We start from the raw sequence: 26,289 nt of genomic DNA on the forward strand, positions 1-26,289 counted from the left end.
GAGAGTCGCTTCCCTTCCCTCCCCAGGGCCCCGTCCCTCCTCTCCACGACTTGACCCGCTCCCCAGCTCCCATATTCCTCCTCCCCGTGCTTGCCACCCCTTCCCCCACCACCTTGTCCATGCCCTGGCAGCCAGCCTCTCTCCCCTCTTCCCTCCCTCTTATTTACCCAGCTGCATTAATTAGCTCCCTGGGAGTAACAACCCGTATTATTTTGCCAAGCACAGCACAGCCTTGTCCCCCTAAGTGATCCCTGAGAGGCCTTGGCAGCAGCACAGCCCAGGCAGGGAGCCCTGCATGTCAGGGATGTCCTGCTGCAAGGGGAGATGCTTGACAGGACGGTTTGTGTTAGGGGCTAGAGCTGTAAGCCCTGTTCTTACCCTGTAATTACAAATTTTCCATTCTGCATTGTATGTTTTTAATTACTTTTTTTTTTTTTTGGTAGAAGTAGCTAAAGCAAGTACTTTATAAGAGCTGTAAAACAAAACAAAACAGAAGCGTTGAATAAGGTTAATATCTACCATACCCTTACTTACAAATCTGTAATCTTTTAGAGGTAAAGCGGTGTGACCTAAAAGACCGTGTGCTCATACATATCGCTCAGGAAAAAAGCTACGGAGGAATTCCGTTCGTCTGTGATTTTCCCTGTGATCTGTTTTGATTGTACACCATCACAGGTCCGCCAGTCCCTTGCTGGGCTAAAATAATGCTTTGGAAAGCAAATCCTTATCTCTGCATGAAGCTGGCAGATGACTGCTTTGAGCAGGCACTGCCTGAAGGAGAATGGCTTCATCTCCGGAGCAGCATGGTATGAAATGAGTCTTAAAATAGTGGTTGAATACTTCCCTTCTCTGAAATGCCGTTTTCCCACATTATTTCTCAATATAACAGCTTATTCTATCAATTTATTTAAAGCTTTCCTTTTTATCTGCTAAATCTTGAATAAAACAAAGAATTTCCAGAAGCCCAGCTGCAAGATCTTCAAGATCTGTTTTATCTCCTGCCTAGTGATGCCCTCCCCTTAATTCCTCCTGTGTTCATGGGAATGTGAGAGTAGCTGTGATCTCTCAGGTCTCTGGTCCACTCTTCTGTTACAGCACACAGCAACATCAGATAATCTAGTTAATATACTTTTTATCAAAAATTCTTGTTGCAATGTGATTTTTCAGTACCTGGAAAAAAAAATCAGATCGTTTTCTCTTGCAGGTTTGTTTCCCTCATTCCTCTTAAATGCAGTAGGTAGCGTACAAAATGTCAAACATTCACTCATTTCCCTAAAGCAGGTCCCCAAAACAGGTCAATAAAGCCCCACTGTAGCTTCTATTGAGAATTATTGTCTCTGCCTTGCAAACCATCTGGTAATGAAAATTAGCATCTTTGCATAATCATTGCAACAATCAGTTCAAGTTTCTTTTCATCAGCAAATGGAAATCTGACTGTAATAAAACTGTCAAGAATACTTCATATGAATTCCTTTTGTATAAATAAAGGGTATAGAGCATAATGCTGTCTCCAAAGTGTAAGTCTGCAGATTGTGGAATACTGTTCTCTTGCTCAGAAATACCAGTTTGCACTGGAAATAAGGTCACTAAAAGATCTGTCACTAAACAAATTAGTAAGTATTCTTACTTAAGGATGCTTCTCACTTAAGAACTAAACACATTAGTAAGTCATTCTTTTTGTAATACCAGCATATTTGCAAAGTACTTTATTAGAAATAGTGATTTTTTTTTCATATTTTCTGTGAAGACTAAATTATTTAGTCGTGATTATTGCCATATTTCTATTTTCTCTAATAATTTAATCAGGTTTAATCAATGGCCTGTTGAAGAGAAGATGGTTGTTCAGATGCAGCAAACCAACCCACAATGACTGAAAAATAAAAAGACACCTTTACCAATATGCTTTGTATGCAGACAGGATCTCCACTTCCATCAGTATCAGTACCACTATTATGTAATTCTGTCAATCAGACGAAACTTGGGTGAACAGATGGGAAATTTATCCCCGTTCATCTGTAAATAATATAACATACATATAAAGCCCATTTCACACCTTTCCCAAAGGCTGTGGATCGACAAACTACACCAACATGCACGTGTATGGACTGTATTGGTGTGTAGATTACCCAGCATTTACCAGCCCAGTCCACGAGAAAGTGTGCAACAATTTCAGGACCGGTAATAAAAACAGATAATTTGACAAAACCTCCCTGAGATAAAGAAGCAACGAAACAATGTATTTCATTAATGTATGGCAGACCAACTTGTTTTCATAGAATCATAGAACAGCTCAGGTTGGAAGGGACCTTAAAGATCACCTAGTTCCAAACCCCTGCCATGGGCAGGGGCGCCACCCACTAGATCAGGTTGCTCAGTACCCCATCCAACCTGGTCTTGAACACTTCCAGGGATGTTTTCGTAGATCCCTGTATTTATATATTTTTCTTTTTTTTTTTTTTTAATTATTATTTTTCCTCAGGGAATTTTTGAAAGACTTGCTAGGCTTCTTTAGGCTTTTGCGGTCATGAAAATACCTATGCTTATTTGATAAAATCCAATTTTTTAATCGGTACTTCCCTGTAGTTCACTGCTTATCAAGGAGATGAAAATGCCAGTGCTTTTTTTGGTGCAGTGGGCTGGAAACAAAGTAAAAACATCTAGCTCAAGAGTGAGCACTGCCTTCATTATACAGAGCCTTTTCACTGTTTGAAAGATTGCCTGGCATTAAATATTGGTACATGAAAATTCTTAACCCCAGATTCTGATGAGTTTCAGCCACTGAAACTCTTTTGCTTGCTGCTAATGAACTGCTAGTTCCTAAGAAATACCCAGGATTAATTTCATCCCATCATAAACATTTATAAGCATGCATTAGTTATGGCTTTGCCTCAAGCATGGAAAAAGTAGAAAATATCTGCCCACTTTCAACATTGATCCTGCATATTTCTCAGCACACTGTGCTGGCGGAAGAATATGATGACAGTGTAGCTAGTTTACTTTGTTTTTTTCCTGCTACCTCTGATGTGAACACGTGTCACCAGGAAATAAAACACCCCATTGCTTGTCTTCACGAATCACTTTGCAATATGAGCTATGCCAAAAACAATGCATGGTGGATTAATTTTTGCAAGGTTTGCATTATACTTTTATGGAAGACTCAACAGTTTTCATATTTATTTTTCTAAATGTTACAGGGGATGTGATTGTGTTTTACAAATCATGTTTACTGTGGCAGAGCGAGCCGAAGTTACTTTGCATTTGTTGTCTTTTGTAGCAGATTCTCTTTTAGTTGGTGTTAATACTGGATATCTATTTTGTATGGTGGAATGAAAGATTTTAATGATTCTGTAAGTTGTTCATAAGCCAGGTGGAGCACATCTTGAAGGTCTTTTCTAGCCTTAATGATTCTATGGTTCTATGATATATTTTCCAATGACATCAAATATTTCTTTCAGTCACTGAAGATCTTGTTCGAAGACGTGCAGAACATAATAACTGTGAAATTTTTTCACTGGAAGAAATCTCTTTACATCAGCAAGAAATAGAAAAACTAGAATATCTTGACAAATGGTGTCGAGATTTGAAAATTCTCTATCTTCAGAATAATCTAATTCCCAAAATTGGTAAGTGTTTTCTGGATATGTTTCTTATTAAATGGATTTGCATGCATAATCAGAAACAAAACAAACAAAAAAACTTTTGTGTTATACTTTATCGGAATATAGAGTAAGTAACCACAGAACAGTTCTTTGTAAATCTGATCCTACAAGCTTTTCTTTCCCTGTCATGGAAGTAGATTTCTAAAAAGCTCAGAAATTTGTAAGAGAAATTTTAAATGAAAAACTTAGATAGTGCTGAGATACAAGATGTGAGATACACTCACTAGAATTTGAATGTGGAACACCTTCTTATTGATTTAAATCTCATATGTCAAGATACAACTCATATATCCTGTTTTCGTGGTATGAGACAGTTTAACAGTTTAAACAGAGAGATCGTTTAATGCATACCATGGACCGTGACATGAGAAAACTAGCTCTCCTCATGCTTGCTTTTCAGTTCAATTTTTGTACATACGGTAGCTTTTCTTAACCTTGAAATAATTTTCATTCAGATACAATTATTGCTTTTGTGCGTAAAGACAAGTTTTTACGGAGAAGTCTCAATGATCTTCTTGCACCACAGGAGAAGATATAATTCCATATGGTCTGTGTTTTGTGGTGTTATGGTGTAGCTTTAAGTTTGCTAGGTACACAGAAAGACATGACATCAGGCCTTGGGCTGGAAAAGCTTAAACGCTACAGATATTGTGTAGGTAGGTTAGGATAGGATGGGATGGGATGGGATGGGATGGGGTGGGGTGGGGTGGGGTGGGATGGGATGGGATGGGATGGGATGGGATGGGATAGGATAGGATAGGATAGGATAGGATAGGATAGGATAGGATAGGATAGGATAGGATAGGATAGGATAGGGTAGGATAGGATAGGGTAGGATAGGGTAGAATAGCATAGCATAGAGTAGCATAGAGTAGCATAGAGTAGCATAGAGTAGCATAGAGTAGCAGAGAAGAGAAAGAAAAGGAGAAGAAAAGGAGAAGAGAAGAGAAGAGAAGAGAAGAGAAGAGAAGAGAAGAGAAGAGAAGAGAAGAGAAGAGAGAAGAGAAGAGAAGAGAAGAGAAGAGAAGAGAAGAGAAGAGAAGAGAAGAGAAGAGAAGAGAAGAGAAGAGAAGAGAAGAGAAGAGAAGAGAAGAGAGAGAAGAGAAGAGAAGAGAAGAGAAGAGAAGAGAAGAGAAGAGAAGAGAAGAGAGAAGAGTTTGGTTAGAAGGGACCTTCAAAGATCATCTAGTCCAAATGCCTGACCTCTTCAGAGCTAACCAAAAGTTAAAACATATTATTAAGAGCTGTATGAAGGTTGGAAAATCAGAAATGCTCAGGAATGATATTAGCATATTTTTTGAAGTTCCTTGAGAGGTAGAAAAAAAATCTAAAGTTTTAGGATGAAATACTGTGGTTAGGATCTGTAGGCAATGTCTTTAAGTCCTTTCAACTCTGTCCTACCCTGAAGGGTCTTGTCAGGGATTTCCTAGGGAGTGTCTGTATTGATAAAATATGCATTTCTTAGAGAGGAGAAATCTTCTCCAAGAAAGAATATGTTTTTTTTGAAACTACTTTATGCTGATCTATTCCATCAAAATTGTACCAAAATAAGTTGTTTTTCTCACTGCTATTGTGTCCTTAAGGCAAAAGATTTCATCTCATTTTTTGTCAACACCCATATCTTGTAGAGTTATAGAATCACAGAATGGTTTGGGTTGGAAGGGACCTTAGAGATCACCTAGTTCCAACCCCCCTGCCATGGGCAAGGGACACCTCCCTCCAGACCAAGTTGCTCAAAGCCCATCCAACCTGGCCTCGAACACTTCCAGGGATGGGGCATCCACAGCTTCTCTGGGCAACCTGTTCACTACCCTCATAGTGAATAATTTATTCTTAAATTCTAATCTAAATCTACATTATTTCAGCTTAAAGCCATTTCCCCTTGTCCTGTCACTACACTCCCTGACAGTCCCTCCACAGCTTTCCTATAGGGTCTCCTTGGAGCCTTCTCTCCTCTAGGCTGAACAATTCCAAATCCTTTAGCTGTCTCCATAAGAGAGGTGCTCCAGCTCTCTGATCATCTTCATGGACCTCCTGTGGACCGACTCTAACAGATCCATCTCCGTTAGGTTTATGTGGTGTATCACATGACCTTTCAGATTATTGGTTTTTGGATACCAGATTTATTCAGCAATTTCATTTTTAAGACATTCAGTTTTCTTCTTAACTTAATCTAACAGTAGGAGCTGGAAAATTATGCAACTTCTAACTTTATATATAAAAAAAAGAAACACTATATAAATAATGACCAAAAGGTTTGCTGGTGGGGGTTGAATTAGAAAATACTGAATTGAACAGGTAATCCACTGGGACGTGGATGGCAGTGTGTCTGTGCAGAGTACACACCAGATAGATGACAGTTCCAAGCACACTTCAAAATATCAAAACACACTTCAAAATATCAAAATATCATAGGTGTATGGTTTATATTGCCTCTGTCAGGATTAGTCTCTGCTCTTAAAGATAAACCTTTACGCAGCCCTAAAAATCAGACCCGCCTCCTGATCAGATAGCAAGTTGCAAGGCATCCATATGTACAGAAGGTAAAACTGCCTGGCTGCTGTGGCTGTAGATGAGTCCTGGTTCTTTCCTATAAATGGGAAAAAAACACAAGATACCATTGGCTTCTACACCGCCTCTCTCATATCATTTGTACGGCTGTCATTACAGAAATACCTTAGGAGAAACATACACCCAAACTAAGCTGCATGAGTCCTTGCTGAGAAATTCATTTCATCATCCGTTTGTGAATTACAAAACTCTCTCTCCAAGGTCTTAGTAGGCTAAGTGGTAGAATTCATGTCACCTAAATTTTGGACATTCATATCTTAGCCAGTTACTGTAGCCTCCCTTATGAAGAAGGCATATTTTTGAGCATGATTTAGTTCACTGGTTTTAGACAGCCAATTTAAGGTAAGACAAATTGCACCTTGAAGAACCTATTTCTCTTTATTGATTATAGAGGAGCCTAAACAAGTAGCTCAGCCATGGACATGATCTGTGTGTGTTAGATGAATTCTCTGCTTGAATTTTCCTTTTTGTCTCTGCAGGGACAGTATGTACAGCAGTTTATCAGTGCAGCTTGTAAATTAGACTGTGAGGTAAACTTTTTGACTTCATTGGATGTGTTTTCCAGTCAAATCTTCAAAAAATGTGGTGACTGGGGAAAAATTGGTGAACCGTATCATGAATTACACCGTGTATCTTGTATCAGATTTGTGTCTCAGTCACATCTCAAATGACATTTGCATTTTCCAGTCACTTTTGAGACAGCTAAAGTTTGTTTACTGCCCTATTCCCTCTTCACCTCCTTTGTGTATTCAAAGGAAGAAATGCTAGCCATTCTGACAGAACAAACCCAGTCACTGTGGACCTGCAAATTTCAATAGCTGATGGTGAAAATAATACATTTTAGATCCTAGATTATAGAATGCTCCTATCCTTGGCTGAGAGCTGCCTGCTATCTTTTGTTTGGCCTGTACAGTCTAGTAGTGTTCTTGGCCTAGAACAGTCTAGTAGATTTAAATAAGTCATTTTAGGTATTCTGGTTACATTACAGTGATATTAAAGATAAATTTGGATCGCTGTATTTAAAAAAAAAAAAAAAGAGAGAACCTTCACTCATTCTGTCAAATGGTCTTAATCGATCAGGGATCATTCCTGAAAATATTATTTACTAAATTTGTTCCTGGCTTGAAGCAAAGCAATATAGTATCTCCCCTTGTGCCCTGTGTACTACTCTATTTTAACCATTCTTCTCTCTAGCACATTTTCTATGATAAAGCAAATTTTTAATTCTGTTCTCCTCTTAGAACAAACATCAAGCATTATCGCATTTCTTCAATGATTTCCACTCTGAAGAGAGGTGCATTAGATATCGCAGGTGATGCTTAGATTTTACATAATGCTTGCCTGTAGCAATAAGCCTAAAGCTAGTATAAAATAATGTAGAAGAAAGCCTAAAATTAGTATAAATCAATTTTTTGCCTAACTAATATTTTAGAATCCAGGAAAGAAATTCTCCCGTACAGCAATGGTAATTGTGCCGTGAATACTTTTGACACAAAGCATGGTCGTCTCAAGGACCCTAGCTTCCTCTTGGTTAGCCAGCGCCATTTAGTTGAGCAAGCTAGGCCTCTCTGAAGAAGTAGGCAAACATTCAGGATCTTGACCTTTCAGTTTTGCAGATCTTTTGTTTCTCTGCAAATGGCTTTACCTTCCAGCTCCCGAGCCACTAGCCATCTACGCAATCGTGTGACTATTTCATTATTCACTTACCTCTGTTGTGCCTCTGTAGCATGTGAACTAATGCTGCCTACTATGCCACTTCCACTCAGTACATGGACTTATAGCACCATAAAGCTTTAACAGTATATTGTGGGAGGAAGATCTGCAGTGAAGGACAGTGTGGCTGACACTAACACAGCACTAGCAAACTTTCTAGCGCAGGAACATGAGCTCTGAGGAATGAAACTGGTAGATAAATTTTGTATCCCACTAGCACATGCCTGGTGGTCGTTTTTCAGGTTTATGGCAGAAAAGCATCTTAGTTTGAAGTTGATTATTATTGCACTTACCATTACTTTTATTAGAATTGTGTGTTCTTATATTCGCTATGACACTAATGAAAACACAAAAGGTAATAACTAACCTGTAATTGTGGGCCATCCTGCTACTGCTTTCTCAGCTGATCGTGTATATTTGAAAATCCTAGTTGAAAATGACATTTTCTTACCTAATTTCTTAATTCCTCCATTACTTCCTATTGTCAGGAATTTAAATAAATCCTAAGAGTTTTTTGTTTGTTTGTTTGTTTGTTTGAAAACTAAGTTGCCACAAAAACTCCAGAAGAAAAGGAAGTTTCCTTGACCACATTTGTGCCAGAATACACCCATAGCATTTTATAGACAACACATACATTGTAGGCTAAGCAAGTCTATGTTATGTAAAAGAGTAGTTCTAAGCTGTATTTCAAAACAGCATAAACTCTGCCAGATATAATATAGCTATATGGGTTTGTTGATTATTTAAGTTTCTTGTATTAACTGTGTAGATAAAATATCTTTAAAAATTCAATATATACTAGAAACAAAAAACAAAACCAAACAAACAAATGAAAAAAAAACAAAAACAAAACAACACAATCTTTGTTATATAAGTGAGTGTAAAACTCAAATGTTATAAAGCTTGACTAAGTATGGCCTGAACATTCCCGAGTTTCATGATGAAAGGAATATTTCACTGGCTTTTTGGCCAGTCCTCTCGCGTTATATACTTGTGTTATAGAATTTTTGATAAAACGTGTTTATAGCCTTCCCTATTTTGCTATACTATTTTCATTTCAATTTATGCTTTACAGAGAATTTCTGTTTTAATCTTTTTATTAGCATTAAAATATTAATGCCTGATAGTCTATTACATATTCAGGTTTGTCCTTCCAATTTTTCTGCTTTATTGTTTGTTCATAGTCAAGTGAGCAAGTAAAATGATAATGCCCTTCCAGTGAGGGAAACTGAAATAATGGATCTGTGTTTTGTTACAGAAAATGTGGGTAAGTTAAAGAAGCTGGAATATTTAAATTTAGCTTTGAACAACATTGAAAAAATCGAAAATCTGCAAGGTAAGATTTTTAAATGAACTATTTTACCTTTTCTTATTGAAACACTTGAGTTGTAACTGATTTTAGATTAAGTATGAGGGTGGAAGCCATTGATTATGCCCACCAATAAATGTACTTTATTGATTGTCAGAAGAAGGAGCCAGCTTGTGTGCAGTGTTTCAACAAGTGCTTCTTTGTAATAAGTGGTTCCTACTGCTGAAGTTCTGTCATTGCAGTTTCTTAAATGTATTTTAACTTGCTTTTTACGTATTCTCATACCAGTGTTGTCAGCTATGACAGCTCTATTCTTTAATACTTTACAAAATAGGAGATCAAAATTTTCAGGAAACCCATAGAGAATTGGTATTTTCCCACTGTAAAGTTAAGATGATCTGCTAGGTAGGTTAGCTAGAGCAATGCGATATTTTTTTAATGCTATGCAGGATGTAAAGAGTGTCTCTTGTAATGGTTCAGCAGTCATCTTCACTTCAGCAATCAAAAGTCTCACAGAAGAAGGTTCTACACTGTGCACAGTTTGCATTGTCAGTCTGGAGTATTTTTATAGAGTTTTTCAGGTGATTCTTTCTTCTGTCATTACATGGAGTCTTGTCTATCTTATCTATGTTTAATCATTTATCTTGACACTATAATTGCATGTGCAAAGATCAAATCCTAAGACTTAAAGCCATGCATAAACACATTCCATATTATCTGAATAAATTCTGACTTTTGACTTATTTCATTCCTTTTCTTGCTTAGGCAAGTTGCTGAATATTTAAAATGTCCACCTTGGCAACAGAACAATAAAAAAGCTGATTTGTTTTGTTTTGTTTAAACAGTGTGCAAGCTGTTTCAGGAGGATGGTTTAAATCAAACAGAAAAATAAACAAATTGGCTAAACAGAAATTTGTAAAAGTTGAAGAAATATGTAGTACATTACATATTTGGCAATTTGCTGAGAAACTTACATCTGTTTTCATGCCAGTAAATTTTAAGTTCCTCTATCAGTCTGCATTATTTATTACTGTGATTTGTCATTTACTTAGAAGTCAGAACCTTTGGGAGTTAGCTGTGCAAAAACCGAGGTTATTTAAATCCCCTAATAAATCATTTTGCGTTGTTTATGCTCTTTCAGTTCCATTATGCATAAAATACTTGCCAAATAGACCTGCAAAGGAAAAGAAGTGATTAAAATGATGAGCACAGAAGTTGAGCTTGCTCTTAGCTGAACTTTTTTACTCTTAGAGTCAAGGTTATGACTCACGGACATATTATGATAAAAGGAGTGGCTAATGAATTCTGCATCCAAATTTCCCAGAGCATTTTGTTAGCAAATTTAGTGTTTTTGTTTATAATGAATTCTTCTGGTTAACATACCATTTTCTCACCATGTTTTGCAATTTAATCAGTAATAAAATCCTCACAGACGTTGAGTCCATAAAGCGGAAAACCTCTTATTGACTTGGAGTGGATATTTAGAAAATATTATCTCAACACTTCAAAAATGATAGTGAAGATTAACATTACAAAGAAATGAAACCCATCAGGATTCTGCTCTCTTGAAGCTATTAGACAGCCTTTAGCCACGCGGAGAAGACTTAGATGAGATGGGGTACCAGGGCAACCAAACTCTTAAAACTGATGTCCAGCTTACCTGAAAATGAAACATTCATTTAATTTTCCACAAAGTCTTGATAGTGGTGAAACCAATAGTAAGTTTTGATATTTTCCATGTTACCAATATTTTTTCTTTCTATGAATATTGTAGCCTTATAAAGCTTAGCTGTTAGTCACTCTTCTACTAGTGGCTTGGAACAGATGTATCCTTATAGAATGAAGTTATTATACAGAAAGCAAATGCAGACACCAGTTTTAGTACCCAAGTGCATGTATGTGTCTGTGTGTTTGTATATGTGTGTGTATCATGTACATTTATGTTATGGACAAATTGAATGTGTGGGTTTTTGTTTGTTTGTTTGTTTTTTCAAACAGGCTGTGAAGATCTGAAGAAACTTGACCTGACAGCAAACTTCATTGGTGAACTCTCTAGTATTGAAACCCTAAAATATAATATACATCTGAAGGAATTGTTTCTAGTGGGTAACCCATGTACTGAATTTGAAGGTTATAGACAATTTGTGGTGGCAACACTTCATCAATTAAAAGTAAGATTTTTAAAGTTAAATTTATGTCCAGATCAATAACCAACTTTGTTGACAGAACATAGTAATTCAAAACAAAATAACTGCTTGTGGTAGGAAAACTAGGAATATTTTTCTTACTGTCCACAGGAAATTAAATTCTGTTCTGAATAAGTGACTGTATTAAGTAACGTGATAATAAATAGTTATAGTAAACCACATGCATTTGTTAACTTTTCTGTCATTTTTATTGGAGATGCTTAAACAAAATTCTGAAAAGATAAATACATGGTACAGTTCTGGCTTTTAGCTTTATATATATGTCTGTATATATACATACAGTGTATTTTTAAATTATTACTCTGATTTTAGAAAGTTACCAGGTCATTGGTAATGTACCAACAATATATACCATACCAACAACATAAGGTGGGAGAACAGTAGAAATTGATGCAAAAATGCTCTATATTGTAAATAGGTACTCTGAGATGGAGGTTTTGTACAGTGACTGATCTAATGATTTTCTGTCATTGAAAGAGACAGTCAGAATCCTGAAATATGCTCTTCCACTTTCCCTTGGAGAAACAGACACTTGCTTAACTTCTTAAGAGTAGATTCAACTCATTTTTGAGTTAAATGAACATATCTAAAAAAATATTTTTGTAATAGTTTCATGAGCTGAATAAAAGGCAGACGAATATCAGAAATGGCTGAAGGGACTCTCTCTACTACATAGTAATATGACTAACTAAAATTCCAGGAAAATGCAAAAGGCAGCTCTCAGACACACAAACATTTTCAGATCTAAATAGCAACCTACAGTTAATTCTTTTTAATGCGGTACAACTTACATTCTGCTTTTGAGATTTGAAAGGAATATTAAATTAACCTGCAGTTTAATGGATGTATTGATTTGAATATGTTTTGAATTTCTCATATATTTATATTGCTTTTTTTTTTTTTTTTCCCCCCCTTTGGGAAGTATTTGGATAGTAAAGAAATAGAACGTTCAGAGAGGATTCAAGCACTTCAAAACTATCCAGAAGTGAAACAGAAAATCAGAAAACAGGAACAATCTTACCTTCTCAAAAGAGCCAAAGAAAAAGAAGAGGCTCAAAGAAGGATGCATGAAAGAAAGGATAGGAAAGAGACACAAGTGGAAGCTAAGCTTGAATTTGACAGGTAAGAGTAATCAGCAAGAGTTTGTAAATAAACATCACTCGTCTCTTTCTTCATTAAGAATTTTGTTTTCCCTTGTTAAATGTTGTTAATATAATTCCACTTAAACTCTTTTGTTTACCCTTATTTCTGATTCTAGCAGGATTCTAGCATTTCTCCTATGGTCTCTAATGAAAAACGTAATTAATTATAAACATAATTAACTACTAACCTGTAGACGGTACAACAGAATTTCTGTTAAAGAACTCCAAACTAAATTTTCTAGGTTCCAAAATGGTGTGATTGATAGCTTCTTTCAAGACAGCTGGAAATTGTTATTTAAGGTAATACAGTGGTTTCAGAGACAGCAGATGTTCATATATATTTTCTTTTGCTTCAGATGCAATATATATTAAGAACGAAACAGTATTTGCAGATCTTTTGAGATGTAAATGGCTAAGGAATGTTAACTCCTACACTTCTGCTACCTAATACTACTAAGATTATGTAGACAGCAGAAGGATTTTTCCCTTGTGTCATCTTTCACTGTACATGTAATTCATCATTTTTTTAGACCAATAGAGTCTAAGTTCCATGGAGAACATGGCTATGGAACTTTTTTTCCACACAGATCACAGCTGTATCATAAATTTAGTTTTCATTCTATATAGATAGAGACTTTCTGAACATTACAGAAGCTTAGGTCTAGGGGGAAAAGTTATTTGGGTTCTAAAATGGCACTTGAAGAGATGTGTAAGTAAAAAGTTGCTATCTTATAAATTTCTAACCTGCTGCTCTCTGATTTTGGGAATACTTAAACTTAACAGGGACTGAAGGTTTTCTTGCATCTGAAGGTTGTAAGGGCATCTGAAAATTCTGCTCCTGAAATTAAATCTGTTGAACTATCTGTCAGGGTTTTCAGACAGCTAAGCAAAACCATAGTATCACTTTTTAGTTAAATCAATGAAAAGAATTCTGTTGAAAAATGTTTTAATGATTGATGAAAGTTGCAGAACAGATGAAATTATCCAGATCTGTAAGCTATTATTCTCTGTAGGAATTATGCAACTAGTAGTATTGAAGTAAAAAAAATAAATTATTGCAAGAATACATTATCAAAACTGTTACTCTTCATTCATTTCATTAAAATAATATTTCTTGTGATCTTGTGTAGCTCAGGCTCCCTACAGGACAAAGAAAACCATCGGTCAGAAGGAGAAATAGAACAACAAACATGGAGAACAGTTGAAGATGATGAAGAAGACAGAAGATTTTGGGAGGAGCCTACACCTTATACTCCAGAATCTAGATTAGAAACTCACAGATATATTGAAGAAAAACGGAAAGCAAAAGACAATATAAGGTATCCTTAACTTCTTGCCGTCTTCTTCTCTTTTTTTTTTTTTATCTATACAACATAAAATATGAAAGTGTGAAATTATAAAACATTTTTCTTTCTGTCTTGTTAAGGGATCCAAAAAAGAGAGAGAAGCCTCTTCCAACACTGGTCACTGCAGAAGGAAAAGTTCTAAATGTCAATGTGCCTAAGTATGTAAGGAAGCAATGCTGTGGTTAACTTCTTTTTAGTTGATTTGGGCCACTATTTTGACATACGGGTTGATATTAAGAGAACTGACAAGTTCTGATGTGTAGTATTATATTCCTGATGGTGAAGCTGACTCCTGAAATTATATTTTGATCCTGGAAAAATAATTAATTACTTTTCAGTAAGTTAAGTGTTGAAGGTTGTCTAACTTAATATCTTGGTGTTTGATGATAGAAGAATTTGTTTTTCTGTAAATGACATAAGATGCTTTACTCTTATTACCTTCCATGGTAAGACTCTTTCTTAGAGCATCTTGCTAATAGTGGAAAAAATTTAATGAAAGCTTGACTGCTGAAGATAAATGTGTACGAGTAGCCACTTTAAATGTGGGAAAATATGTCCAAATAATATTTCTAGTCAAAATCATTCTGTCCTCTGATAACAGATGTAAACCTGGCAGAACTGACAAGGTGACAGAAAAGCAAAAGAATGATTTTTTAAGTTCAAACAAGGCAAGCCTTAAATAGTTTAAATCTTACCTTAATATAATTTAATTATGCCTCTAAAAAGCAGAGACATTTAGAACAAAGCTGTAGCTATCTTTGTATAAGAAATACAGTCACCTAGAGTTCATTGTTTGTAGCAGTCCTGTTCATATCATCTGAGTTTTCTGGATTAGAATTTACTGTGTGGATGTGCTCAAGTAAAGTCAGATCACGGAGCAGTTTTTGTCATTATGGCTTCAACAAGAATATCACAGCTCTTCACTGCAACCTGAAAGAGTTGCTAGTAGACAGATGGTGCTCTCCAAAGTTATTGTTTTATTGCAAAAGTCTAGTATCCAATGCAATGTCCAAGTTTATCTAAGGTTCTTTTCGAACATTGGTTATTGAGAGGAATAGCAACATGCTGCTGTGAAAAGAAGACTATTTCTCTTCCTCGTTTCTGTTCAAGCTTTCACCTAGAAAATTTTACAATTCTCTTCTTTTTTTTACTGTTAAAGTTTTAGTGAATTCTCAAAATTTGTGATGTAGTAAAATAAAGAAGTGTGTACAGGAAAGAAAGCTGTTTTCTGTCATTTGCAGTTTTCCATTCAAAAATATCCATTAACCTAAAATTCCCTAAGCTTTCTTCCAAGCTGACTGTATCAGAATACAAGAGAGCAAGGAGTTATAAAGTATATCTGGCAGATGTTTTTCTTGCTGAAAGAATGTATACAAAGTGTTAATATTTGAGCTTCTTTCTATTAGCTGAACCCAAAATATCTAGGTATTTTAATGGCACTGAAATGTACCAGATAAATTAAATTAAGCCAAACCCTCTCATTTTAGACTTATACCTAATTTATAAAATCATCTCATTTATAGGTGGGTTTTATTTTGTCTTTTCTCTACTTTAATACTTGGGAATGTTTGAGAGCGTGAATAGAACTAGTAAGTCTAGAATAGATCTCCTTATTCAAGATCTGTTCAAAAATTTTAGAACTCAGCCAGCAGATCACAAACACACAGCTAATAAGCTCTCATTTTTAACAAATATTACAGAATCACAGAATCATCTAGGTTGGAAGAGACCTCAAAGATCACCGAGTCCAACCTCTGACCTAACACTAACAAGTCCTCCACTAAACCATATCACTAAGCTCTATGTCTAAACGTCTTTTAAAGACCTCCAGGGATGGTGACTGAACCTCTTCCCTGGGCAGCCTATTGCAATGCCTAACAACCCTTTCAGTAGAGAAGTTCTTCCTAATATCCAACCTAAACCTCCCCTGGCGCAACTTTAGCCCATTCCCCCTCGTCCTGTCACCAGGCACGTGGGAGAATAGACCAACACCCACCTCGCAACAGCCTTGAATCAAGGATAGTAAGCAAATCGTTTTTTACTTTGGAAATGCACATGTAGATATTTATGCTACAGGCAACTTAATTGCTGTGAACAAGCACGCAAAGCCTTTTTTTTTTTTTTTTTAACAAATGATTAAGTTAGAATCACTGTTTTTCAAACCGTCTGTGCTTTTCATGTACTGTTTTTTTTTTTTTTTTATCTATGAAGACATCAACAGAACAGACACTTTGCCAGCAGATGTCTCTCTCTGCACTGACAGACTGATCTTAATTTTAACTGACCTTCAGCACTATTTTTATTTCTGTTTCTTGAGTGTTGGGTGGAGAGAATAGAAAACAAATGTTGAATGACTCTAGCTCAAATGTTAGTAGTTTTTCCTGTTCATGAGGAAAAGTGCAACTGTTTCTAAAATGATCATATGACTTTGTCTAAAGTGTATTTGTGTTAATCTAAAATTGCTAGCAGTTGAATTTGAAATATGCCATAATGTTTGTTTTTTTCACCCCAATTATGTTGATCCTGGAGATGTTTCTTGTCCTTATTATTAGGCTTCATTTCTCCTTGAAAGACGATGAAGAAAACAACCAGTTCATTTTGGATCTTTCTGTTTACAGGTCAGAAATATTATTTATTTTTCCACTTCATTTTTGCCATTCGTAAGTTCTAATACACAGAATTTCAATTGTACTCCTCCTTGTAAATGGGGAGTTTTCAAGAGGAAGACGAGTAACATAGGGGTTGATAGAATCAATCTTGAAGCCTCTGCCAAAGAAATGGAACTGTATAAAATAAAGACCCTTTGGATCGTTCTGTTACTCCTAAATGAGCAGTGTGTCTCAATAGTCCTTTTTTGAATTGATGATTTCTGCAGTCCACAGGCAGGTTTCCTCCAGTGCTGTCCCCTTATATTTATATAAAATATTTTCCATTCTTCATTGGTAGGTTAGGATTGTAGGGAATGGGGTTTTATGTCCATTCTCTGTCCCTGGAAGTGCTCCAGTACAATTCATGTCCTTGTATAGTTAAATTCTCCTTGAAACAGAGTAGGGCAGCCTTGTCCATACTGCTTATTGGAAGGAGTCTATGGTCTGTCCTATTTCCTAACCTACAGCACAGCATTACCTGGAAGAAATGTGGATGAAACGTGCCAAAACATGACAAGAATACTTTATAACTCTTATGAGTTAAATTATAACTTAATTTGTAACTGCTAAGCACAACAGTACCCTTGCTCGTGGTTCAAAAAGGGGTTAGAAATCCACAAGCTTTTTCACCTCTGATAGGAAATTGTTAAAGTTGGAACTAGTTTCATAGCACAGAAATAGTATTCACGGCAGTTGTTCTTCACTTCAAACCTATTAATTTCCCACAAAACAGGCCTGTTCCATTGTTTCTGAATTATAAGAATTAGTTTTCTTGGAACCTCAGAAAATCTGTTCAGGTGCAATAAAATACTGGATATAGTGTTTAGTCTGTGCTCATTTATAAGAAATGTAAACTAGAAAGTTTTAAAAATTCACCTGAGAAGTAATGTTATAAAGGCAGGGAAATAGGGAACATGCATTTGCGCTTTCACTAGCAGGTCACAAGAACAAGAGCATATGTATCACAAGATGAAGAGCAGATGTTAGAGTGGAGCTTTTACAGGTCGCAAACAGTGACCTGTTTGCCAGTACTGAAATGTAAAAAGACTGTGTTTTCTGGGAATACAATGTGTTTTTTTTCATTCAGTGTAAAAAAGGAACTTTTATTACAAAGGTACCATTTAAGCCTTTAGAAAGAAAAGTAGCAAAATACTTTTACAATTTTAAATAGCAAATAGATGAATTTTCATGTTAAGACAAATCACTAAACTAACAGAAAAAAAAACTTTTCACTTTCCACAAGGATTTTGAAACATTGGAGTTATACAATAGTTGTAGTGAAGGACTCATGTGGTGGACATGACAGAACTTAGACATTATTTTATTTCACATTCCCTAAACATATAGGAATATCATATTTTTCTTCCAAAAATATTAAATGCTAATAATATTTCATTTAACTTAATAACTGAAATTGAAGCTGTAGTTTACAAACTGTGAAGTTGTAATAAAATAATTAAGTACTCTTAAATGCTTATATACTGGACTGTATCATAGATTGATTCATTTATTTATATTTCATTTTGAAGACATCTGGACACTTCTCTGCTTGATGTTGATGTCCAGACAACTTACATACGAGTACTGGTGAAAGGAAAGGTTAGTGTTTTCCTATTACATTCATTTCAAATCAAGACTAAAAGTTTACAATGGTTATTCAGTGAACTCTGGAGCTTTCACAGATTATGAACTTCCATGCACCTATGCAGAAAAAACATTATTTCATACTTGCATTATTCTGAAACACATACATGCTGTTGAAGTCCTAGCCAGAAGAAGCGTAAGCCTGAAATTAAATTCCATTCTCTGTTTGTCTCCTTATTTCTTTTTATTCCCTCAATACAGTATACAATAAATCACTGAGGAAAAGAGCTTGTTAGTTACCCTAGGCTAGAATTTAGTAATTTCACAATCTGGAATTCATAGTAGACAGAAACAAATGGATGTATACTCTTTTGAAAGGGTGTTTAAAATTCAAGTTTATTTCCTTCTCAGTGGTTATAATTTTATCATCAAATATTTGAAAAATTCTTAGTACTTAATTAGTAAACCAAAATCTGTATTTATGACTGTACCAACTGCATAAATAAAACTTCAAAATTACTTTATGTTTAAAATAGACTAGATAATCTTTCTCACTTAATTGCTAATATAAGTCAAGCATCATTTTACAACCTTCGTTAGAAATGTCACTTCAGAAATGACAGCAATTCAGGAATATACATATAACCATAATTCTAAGTAAAAGCTGTTTAGCATGTTAATCATTTATTAGGATTAGTAATACTATATTTATAGCAATAGGATTTAGACACATACTGTTCTATAGATCAAAGGATGTGGTAGCTATATTTCCGCATGGGTTTTGTCTAGGTCAAATAAATAAATAACTAAATAGATGTTTTATCATGACACATTTCAAACCCATATTTTCTCATAGCCATTCCAGCTTGTGCTCCCTGAGGAAGTGAAGCCAGATAGCAGCTCTGCTAAAAGATCACAAACAACTGGTCATTTAGTTGTCAGCATGCCGAAGGTATGTTAAATAATCTGAGGAGGCATCATAGAAAGGTATTTAAATTATTGTGAGTACTTTAAGAATATTTCTGAGTTACAGGTAACATCTGAGCAGCTAGTTATTCAGGCTAGCCTTTCCCATCAGGATGTATTTCTTAAAGAAAGAAGGAACATTCCAGAATGACAATTTAATCATAGAGCCAAACCATTGGATTTAGGATTCCTTTAAAGGAACACTATGGAAAACAATATTAATGGAACTGTTTCTATTTCCTATATTTTCAATAGAAACAGCTTTTTATGTATGAAAATATCCTCTGCAAAACCTACCATATTGTGCAACCACGTAAGATGTATTTTTAAAAGAACTGAGAATAAGCAGTTTTTCTACCTGTTTGAGATAACAAAAACAAACCAGTTTTTCAAAAATTGTGTGGCACACACCTGCATGAAAATTACATTATGGTTCAAGCATAGGCATTATGTACTACTACTCTCACATCTCAGGTGATCAGAACAAGAGTTGCTTAATTCATTTTCCCTTCATGCTTTCCCTAGGTGCAAATGATACACTTGATCAGCTCTACAAAGTATGTGTACTCACAGAGTAAGAGGGCTGTGGCAACATGGTGCTTCAACTGAGAAATGCTACACAGCAGGCCTCAGTACTTAAAGAAGCCTGGGCAGAAGTCATATTCCCCTAATATTCCTAACTCTGTGTTCTCCTGTCTCACCTGTGCTCTGATTGCCTGTATGGAGTCATGCTGTCCTTTGTGGCACTAAGGGATGTGGTGGTTTAGTGGTGGGACTCAGTAGGTCCCTGCATGGACAACCTCTGATTAAATCACGAGCTGTCATTTTAGCATCAAGCATACAGTTTCACCAAGAGTTTGAGGAATGCTGAAAATTGTACTCATTTGATTAAGATTCATATTTAATTAATATTCAAAATTTACTCATATGAGAATTTACACTTTCCTACACTTATTTATTTGAAACTGAGGCCTTGACAATTGCCATTTTGGATAATGTTATTTTCAAATGCTTTTGAACAGAGTTTTGTTTATTACTTACCTGTCTTTCACATATTTTAAGTACCATCAGTTTTCTATCTCATAACCTGCTTTTATTAGACTTCGATAGTGTTTTTGTGGATGAGCAGTGCCCTAGAAAACATAAATATTTTAAGGAGCCTCTGTGTACATTCAAATCTGCTATCTTCCAAGAAAGCAGTACCTACATGAGCAACGTGAATATTTCCTCTTTCTATTGTGATTAAGAATTGCCTTTATTCCATGATTAAATTTATGTTCTACCCATGTTTCACCTATCTTGATATTTTACCTACACCTATATATTTTACCTAGACTGAGGGTCTGGAGCCTGCCTCATCTCAGAATGTCACAGTTCAGAGATACTTGTGAGACCTGAGGAGGTCTCTACAGAATAACCGAGGTCATGTTGTTCAGCCTAGAGAAGAGGAGGCTCAAAAGGGTCTTAACTGACTGGGGTGTGGTAGTGGTGGTGAAGGGGGAGTAAAGAAGATGGAACAAAGCTCTTTCCAGTGGTGTGTAATGACAGGGCAAGAAGCAGTAAGTACAAAGAGAAACACCAGAATGCTCTGTCTAACATAACGAAACATATTTTAATGGTGAGAGTGATCAAACACTGGAACAAGTTGCTCAAAAAAGTCATGGAGTCTTCACCCTTGGAGATCTTCAAAAGCCACCTGGATGTGGTCCTGGGCAACTGGTTCCAGGTGGCAGTGCCTGAGCAGGGGTTTGGACTAAATGACCTCCAGAGATCCATTCCAACCTCAACTGTTTTATGATTCTGAGATAACGGCGAGCTTCGTGGATTTGTTGAGCGAAGATGGATCTGTGCTACTTTGCAGCAATTCTGCTTAGGAGGTGCAAAAGAATTGTTCTGTGTTACAGTCACGCAATCTCTTCCGTTCCTTCAGAACTAAATTGGAGTGCACAAGCTATATTTTTGGGGATACATATCCTTTTCAGACGTTCTCTATCCATACATATTGTATTGGTATTAACAGGATGTATTCTAGGAAGCTAAGTATAATGAATAAAGGTTAGCAGTAAGTGGAATGCCAATAGTTATTTTTCTTTGAGAACATTATGGCTGAAGTTATCAACAATATTTGAGAATACTAATTTTATATCATCAACTTAATATAAATTCCTTTTTATAAGATGATAGGAGGAACCGAATTCGTGCAACTTCTTTTCAGTTTATATCAGTGATGAGACAAACCTAATGACTATATTGTGCTGTTTAACCTTTCTGTTCCTGATAAATAATTATTCTCAAAATAAAATTATTTGCAACTAGATAAATGACTTAGCACATTCCTTAAGTAACTGACATTTTAAGAATACTATTAACAAAAAAAGTAAACTTCTGCAGTAGGGTTCTTGCAATACTGTCCTGAAAATACCTCTCTCTTCTCAGGAAGAGAACAGGAAATGAACTGTATTCAGTGTTTTTTGTTTGCTTTAGGGAGTTTCTGATCAGGTTGCTAGACCTTTCAGCATATATCTTCCAGCCTGTTCATAGTTCCCTAGCCTTTAAAATGAAAAGTAAAACCTCTTCAGTTTTCTCTCTGATGGCCTTGCCATACCATAGATGTTAGAGATAGTAAATTGCACATAAAGGAAAAGAAAGTAAATCATTTTCACCATCTTTTCAGAAAACATTTTTTTTGAAAATGTACTGTTTATTGCACAGCAAATCATTGCAGAACGGGTGTCTTTCTAAGGCACTGTCTACCAACAGATTTGGAAGGTCATCAAAACAAATTTGAAGGACACAACATTCAGTGAATTGTGACACTTTTCAAGTGTGGTGTTTATACTGTAATAACCGTAATCGTCTGTACAGAGATTTTGTATGAGTAAGGGGTTGATAGCAAGTACATTGTAATGCTTCATTTTCTGGGAAAAATATCTGTGACATGAAGCTTTTCAACCTTTCAGCCTCTATGCTCTGGCAGTGTCATCTTTGCAGATGATGCAGGAAAGTAAAAAAATGAACTTTTCTTTATTGGCTTTGACCAAAATTGGCATATTAAATCAGTGATTTTGCAAAATGCCATCAGTAGGGTACACCAGTAGCATGTTAATTACTGTCTGAGAAACAGCATCAAAACCAGTGTTATTACCAAACAGTTTTTATTTATGGCTTTGAGACATTCTGTGTCATGTTTTAAAACTTGACTTTCCTTATTTTAGTGAATCAGAGAAGAAAATTTTGACTTTTTGATTAATCCTTTATTATATAAGCAGTAAAAAATTAATTCTGACAGCTTTTTATAGCCTGGGCCTTTGAAAGCATTTAGAAACTTAAAGATCAATGAGAGTTAGATTCCTTAATTAATTTAAAAATAGAGGGGTATACATTATGCATGTCAGTGTAAGGGTTATTTGATGGAATTTCATTATAAAATTCTCACTTATCTAGGTGTGGCAAATGCAGTAATATTTCATTACTGTCAAAGGCATATGGAGACATACAGCTGTGAAACCCTAGAAATCTTTTCTTCCTTCAAAATAAATGTGTTTCAGGGAAACTCTGTTACTCAGTGGAATTCATGTTGCAGAAGAAGAAAGCCATGGTAGGAATAAATTGTAGGCTGAAAAGATGACTCAGCTTAAAAATATTGTTTTCACAAATTCCATCTGTTTCCTCAAATATTCCAGATTCTACTTAACACATCAATTTCTAGACTTCTCTGCTAATGTTCTTAAAAGATGTTTCCTTTCTGATTTCTGATTACACTAAATACTAGCAATAGTTTCATAGAATTACTTCCAAAAAGCTTCATTATATTCACTTAGTCCCTCTTCCTGTATATTACAGAGTTTAAATTTCATTCAGTGAACTTGCTACTGAGCCCAAACTCTTATATTTGTCCACAGCTGAAGCAGTGGCTGTTCTGTTTTCCAGATCATTTGTCCTGACTTGATTGACATCTCCAAGAGATCAATGTGCAATCACTGTCCTGGTGAAGCTCATGTGCCATTATTGCACATTGTTTCAAAAGCAAGAAAAAAGAGAACATCACTTATGATTTTTCTTGAACAGAGGTAGGAGGACATCTTTTGAGCAAAGGAGCTTTTGAGTCAAATGATATTTGACAATAATAGATGCTCCAGTACACAATTCCTAACCCTTCCCTAATTTGAAAGCCCCTTGACAGGATCACATCCCATCAAGGAGCCATTTCTGTTGATTGCAGAATCAGCAATTTTCCTCACTATCCTTGATGATGTGCTCTGAAGGCAAAGCAAGGAACCTTAGCTTCAGAGGGAGCAACAGAATGAATGACTGTTACAAGAACAGAACACGGTACAGCCTACTGAGAAGAGGGAAAGTTCAAAGAAAAAGACTTTTCTTCACCAGAGGATATACAGAGTCAGAAAGGATCAGCCCTTTGACAATGCATTTCAGAATTGAATGATAGAAGCCACAAGATTTGTCTTATTTCTTGAACATTTTAGAGCAGGTCTGGAACAGCATGCTTTCAAACCAATGTTACTAGAAAACACTAGATACTCTTTGTCATAGTTCCTGTTCATCTCCTTCCTTTCAAACCTTAAGGGGTCCCTCTCCCTTGATGTCACTAAGTAGGGAAAGAGATAGCTTTTGCCATAAGAAATAACATACATGTTATTCACTCTAAAAAATGGTGATGGACATGTTTTCTTTGAGAAAGGGAATTCACTTCGTCTTCAATCTTGAGATTCTGTTTTCAGCAAAATTGCTGAGGGAGTTTGTGGACATTTGTCTCTTTTACAAAGAGTGAGAAGTCCAGAGGGCAGCAGACTCTTTAATAAAAATATCTGAACTAGCATGTGGACACTAAAACTGAAATATAAGAAGGAGACACATCATGAACAAGTTCATTAGCTACAGAGAAAATCAGTAATGTGCATTATTAACATTGTGCTAAACAAGACAGCACATATATATATGTATATATTTAAATATTTAAAGATATATATACTCATATATATAACTGAATATAATTCCTTTCAGATGATTTGGTTAAAATGGCTTTATTCATGTTTCACGCTGAGTGAAGAGTGTTAAAATCTAACAGAAAAGTCACACGAGAAAATTTATTTGCATCTTAATTTTTCTTTTTTTTTTTTTTGATAGATTATTTAAATGCTTTTGAGCATAAATGACTTCTGTGGGACTTATTTTTCTGTATATTTTTATTTTAGGCTAAAGAAATAATCCTGGCTAAGCAAAAATTATCAACTTCAATCAAACCTTCTGACACAATGCAAAAAAATGCAAGAAGGTAATTCCTTTTTTCTTTCACATTAGCGTTTTTTTATTTTATTTTTTTGGTACATTAGTTATTCACTTGTCAGAATATATGTTTTTTATTGAGTATCTTATTGTGGAAAGTACGAAAATATTGATTTGTATAGAGTAAAACTATGTATGAAAGCTTTAGACTAATGGCCTGTCTGATGCTGTTTATAAAGTGATCTGCTCCAATAGCAGAGCCAAAAAAGCACTTATTTCTGCAGATCGGTTCTGTTTCATCAGCTCATTCAGATATTGATCTAGTATACACTAAAACCAAATCACCTACTGAGAATTGCCTCTGCAGAGCTCCTTGCTACATAGCCTAGGTCTCAAAACCATTTAGAAAGCAATGATTTTGAACATCTCAGGAATGTATTTGCACAGTGATACAGTATATATATTGAGCTACTGCACCAATAAGTAGTTTCAAAAAGCAGTTCTTCAGGGTTTCATAACATAGCTCCATACTGTTACATGTGATGTAAACTCCATCTCTTGAACTCTTTCAGTTAGTGACTGCCAGTAAGAAGTAAATATCAGGGCTGCACTATTATTTTTTTTTTCTCTTACCAAGTGTTACTAGCCATTATGGTAGACAGACAGTAGGGCTCATAGCCACTTGGCCTTACAAAGTACAGATACCACAATATGTATTAAACTATTTTGCTTTTCCTCTTGCTATAGGCAGCAACGTTCATACCATTATAAGATATGGTAACAGCAAAGTTTGTTAAGCATCTTACCTATTTGTATTTTAATTGTTACATTTGTTTCTTTGTGTGTTTTCATTGTGGTAACATGTTGATGGAAAGGCTAAGTAGTTAGTAAAAATTAGCATTATTGATCACAACTGTTCTTCTTGGTCTCAATGTTTAGGACACTGTTCAAATGGCACTACAAGAGTCACTGATGTCATTATTTCTGCTTTTTATTTTGTAATTTTAATAAGGATCGGTTGTGTCTTTTCTTGAGTGGCCTGCTTAATGAGAAGACAATAGGGTGACTGCAAGACTTTGTCGAGATTCCTAATGAGCCACAACCACTGCACCCTTACCTTAGGCAGCAGTGCATCTTCTTAATTACTGAGTATTTCCATAATTTTTCTTTAAAAGGTCCAAGCCAAATGGTGCAAAAGTGATGGTTCTTTCCAGCAGAAGCACAGCTAAAGCCTTAGAAACATTAAAAGAAATCAGTTAAATGTCTGAACCTTTCTCCAGGATAAAACTAGATCTTCCTTCTGTAGATACCTGATGTTATCTCTCTTCCAGATTCTGCCAAACAGCAAAAGAGCTAGCAACTACGGGGTTAGGAATACATATTTCCTTAGAACTCTGTGTGTATTTAGTTTTGGCTACACAGTAAGTGATTAAATAGCCATAATGGGGACATGTCCCCTTCCCTGCCAACTGATGAACTAAAGGTACCCCATGGCGTAACAAAAGAACAAGAAGTTGTGTTTGATTTCAGCTTTAAGTAATTATGAAAATGCTCACTGAAGATATTGAAGGAAAAATACAAATTTTACTGTTAATATATTACCGGAATATGTATCGCAAAAACAGAAGTAGGAAAGAAGCATTCTGAGTTACAGCTCTTACTACAAATAGTAAGTTTTGACCTCTTTGGTTGAAAAATTGCTGACTCGCCAGCTGTTAAAAATTTGCTGAATAGTTCTCTTAGATTACAGAAGAACATTCATTACAGTGGTTACACTTGACAGGTACAGATGTCTTAGCTAAATTCTGTCAGACAATCTGCTAAACTATAATATAGTGCTTTAAATCTCTTAACTTGTTAGCTAGATTGCATGATGATACTATTATTACTTCTGCCACAT

The 26,289-nt window shown here is 35.5% G+C and overlaps 1 protein-coding gene across 6 annotated transcripts in view; it reads left to right on the plus strand.

Annotated features, from left to right (window-relative positions):
- Positions 1-26,289, plus strand: part of DNAAF11 (dynein axonemal assembly factor 11) — a 34,124-nt gene that overhangs the window by 593 nt on the left and 7,242 nt on the right. The window contains exons 1-12 of one of the 6 annotated variants that reach the window (XR_014580603.1): positions 8-806; positions 3,456-3,623; positions 9,202-9,279; positions 11,251-11,423; positions 12,382-12,581; positions 13,732-13,920; positions 14,028-14,105; positions 16,500-16,565; positions 18,125-18,194; positions 19,036-19,131; positions 23,076-23,215; positions 24,359-24,438. Coding sequence is in view for 5 of the 6 variants with exons in the window: in XM_083826418.1 (XP_083682544.1) it covers positions 782-806; positions 3,456-3,623; positions 9,202-9,279; positions 11,251-11,423; positions 12,382-12,581; positions 13,732-13,920; positions 14,028-14,105; positions 16,500-16,565; positions 18,125-18,194; positions 19,036-19,131; positions 19,671-19,754 (1,227 nt within the window). In the remaining variant the exon portion in view is untranslated. The other 5 variants (XM_083826418.1, XM_083826414.1, XM_083826417.1 and 2 more) reach the window with 5 other exon arrangements.

The sequence above is a fragment of the Anser anser genome (assembly GCF_964211835.1).
Source record: "Anser anser genome assembly, chromosome: 2".
Classification (NCBI taxonomy): domain Eukaryota; kingdom Metazoa; phylum Chordata; class Aves; order Anseriformes; family Anatidae; genus Anser; species Anser anser.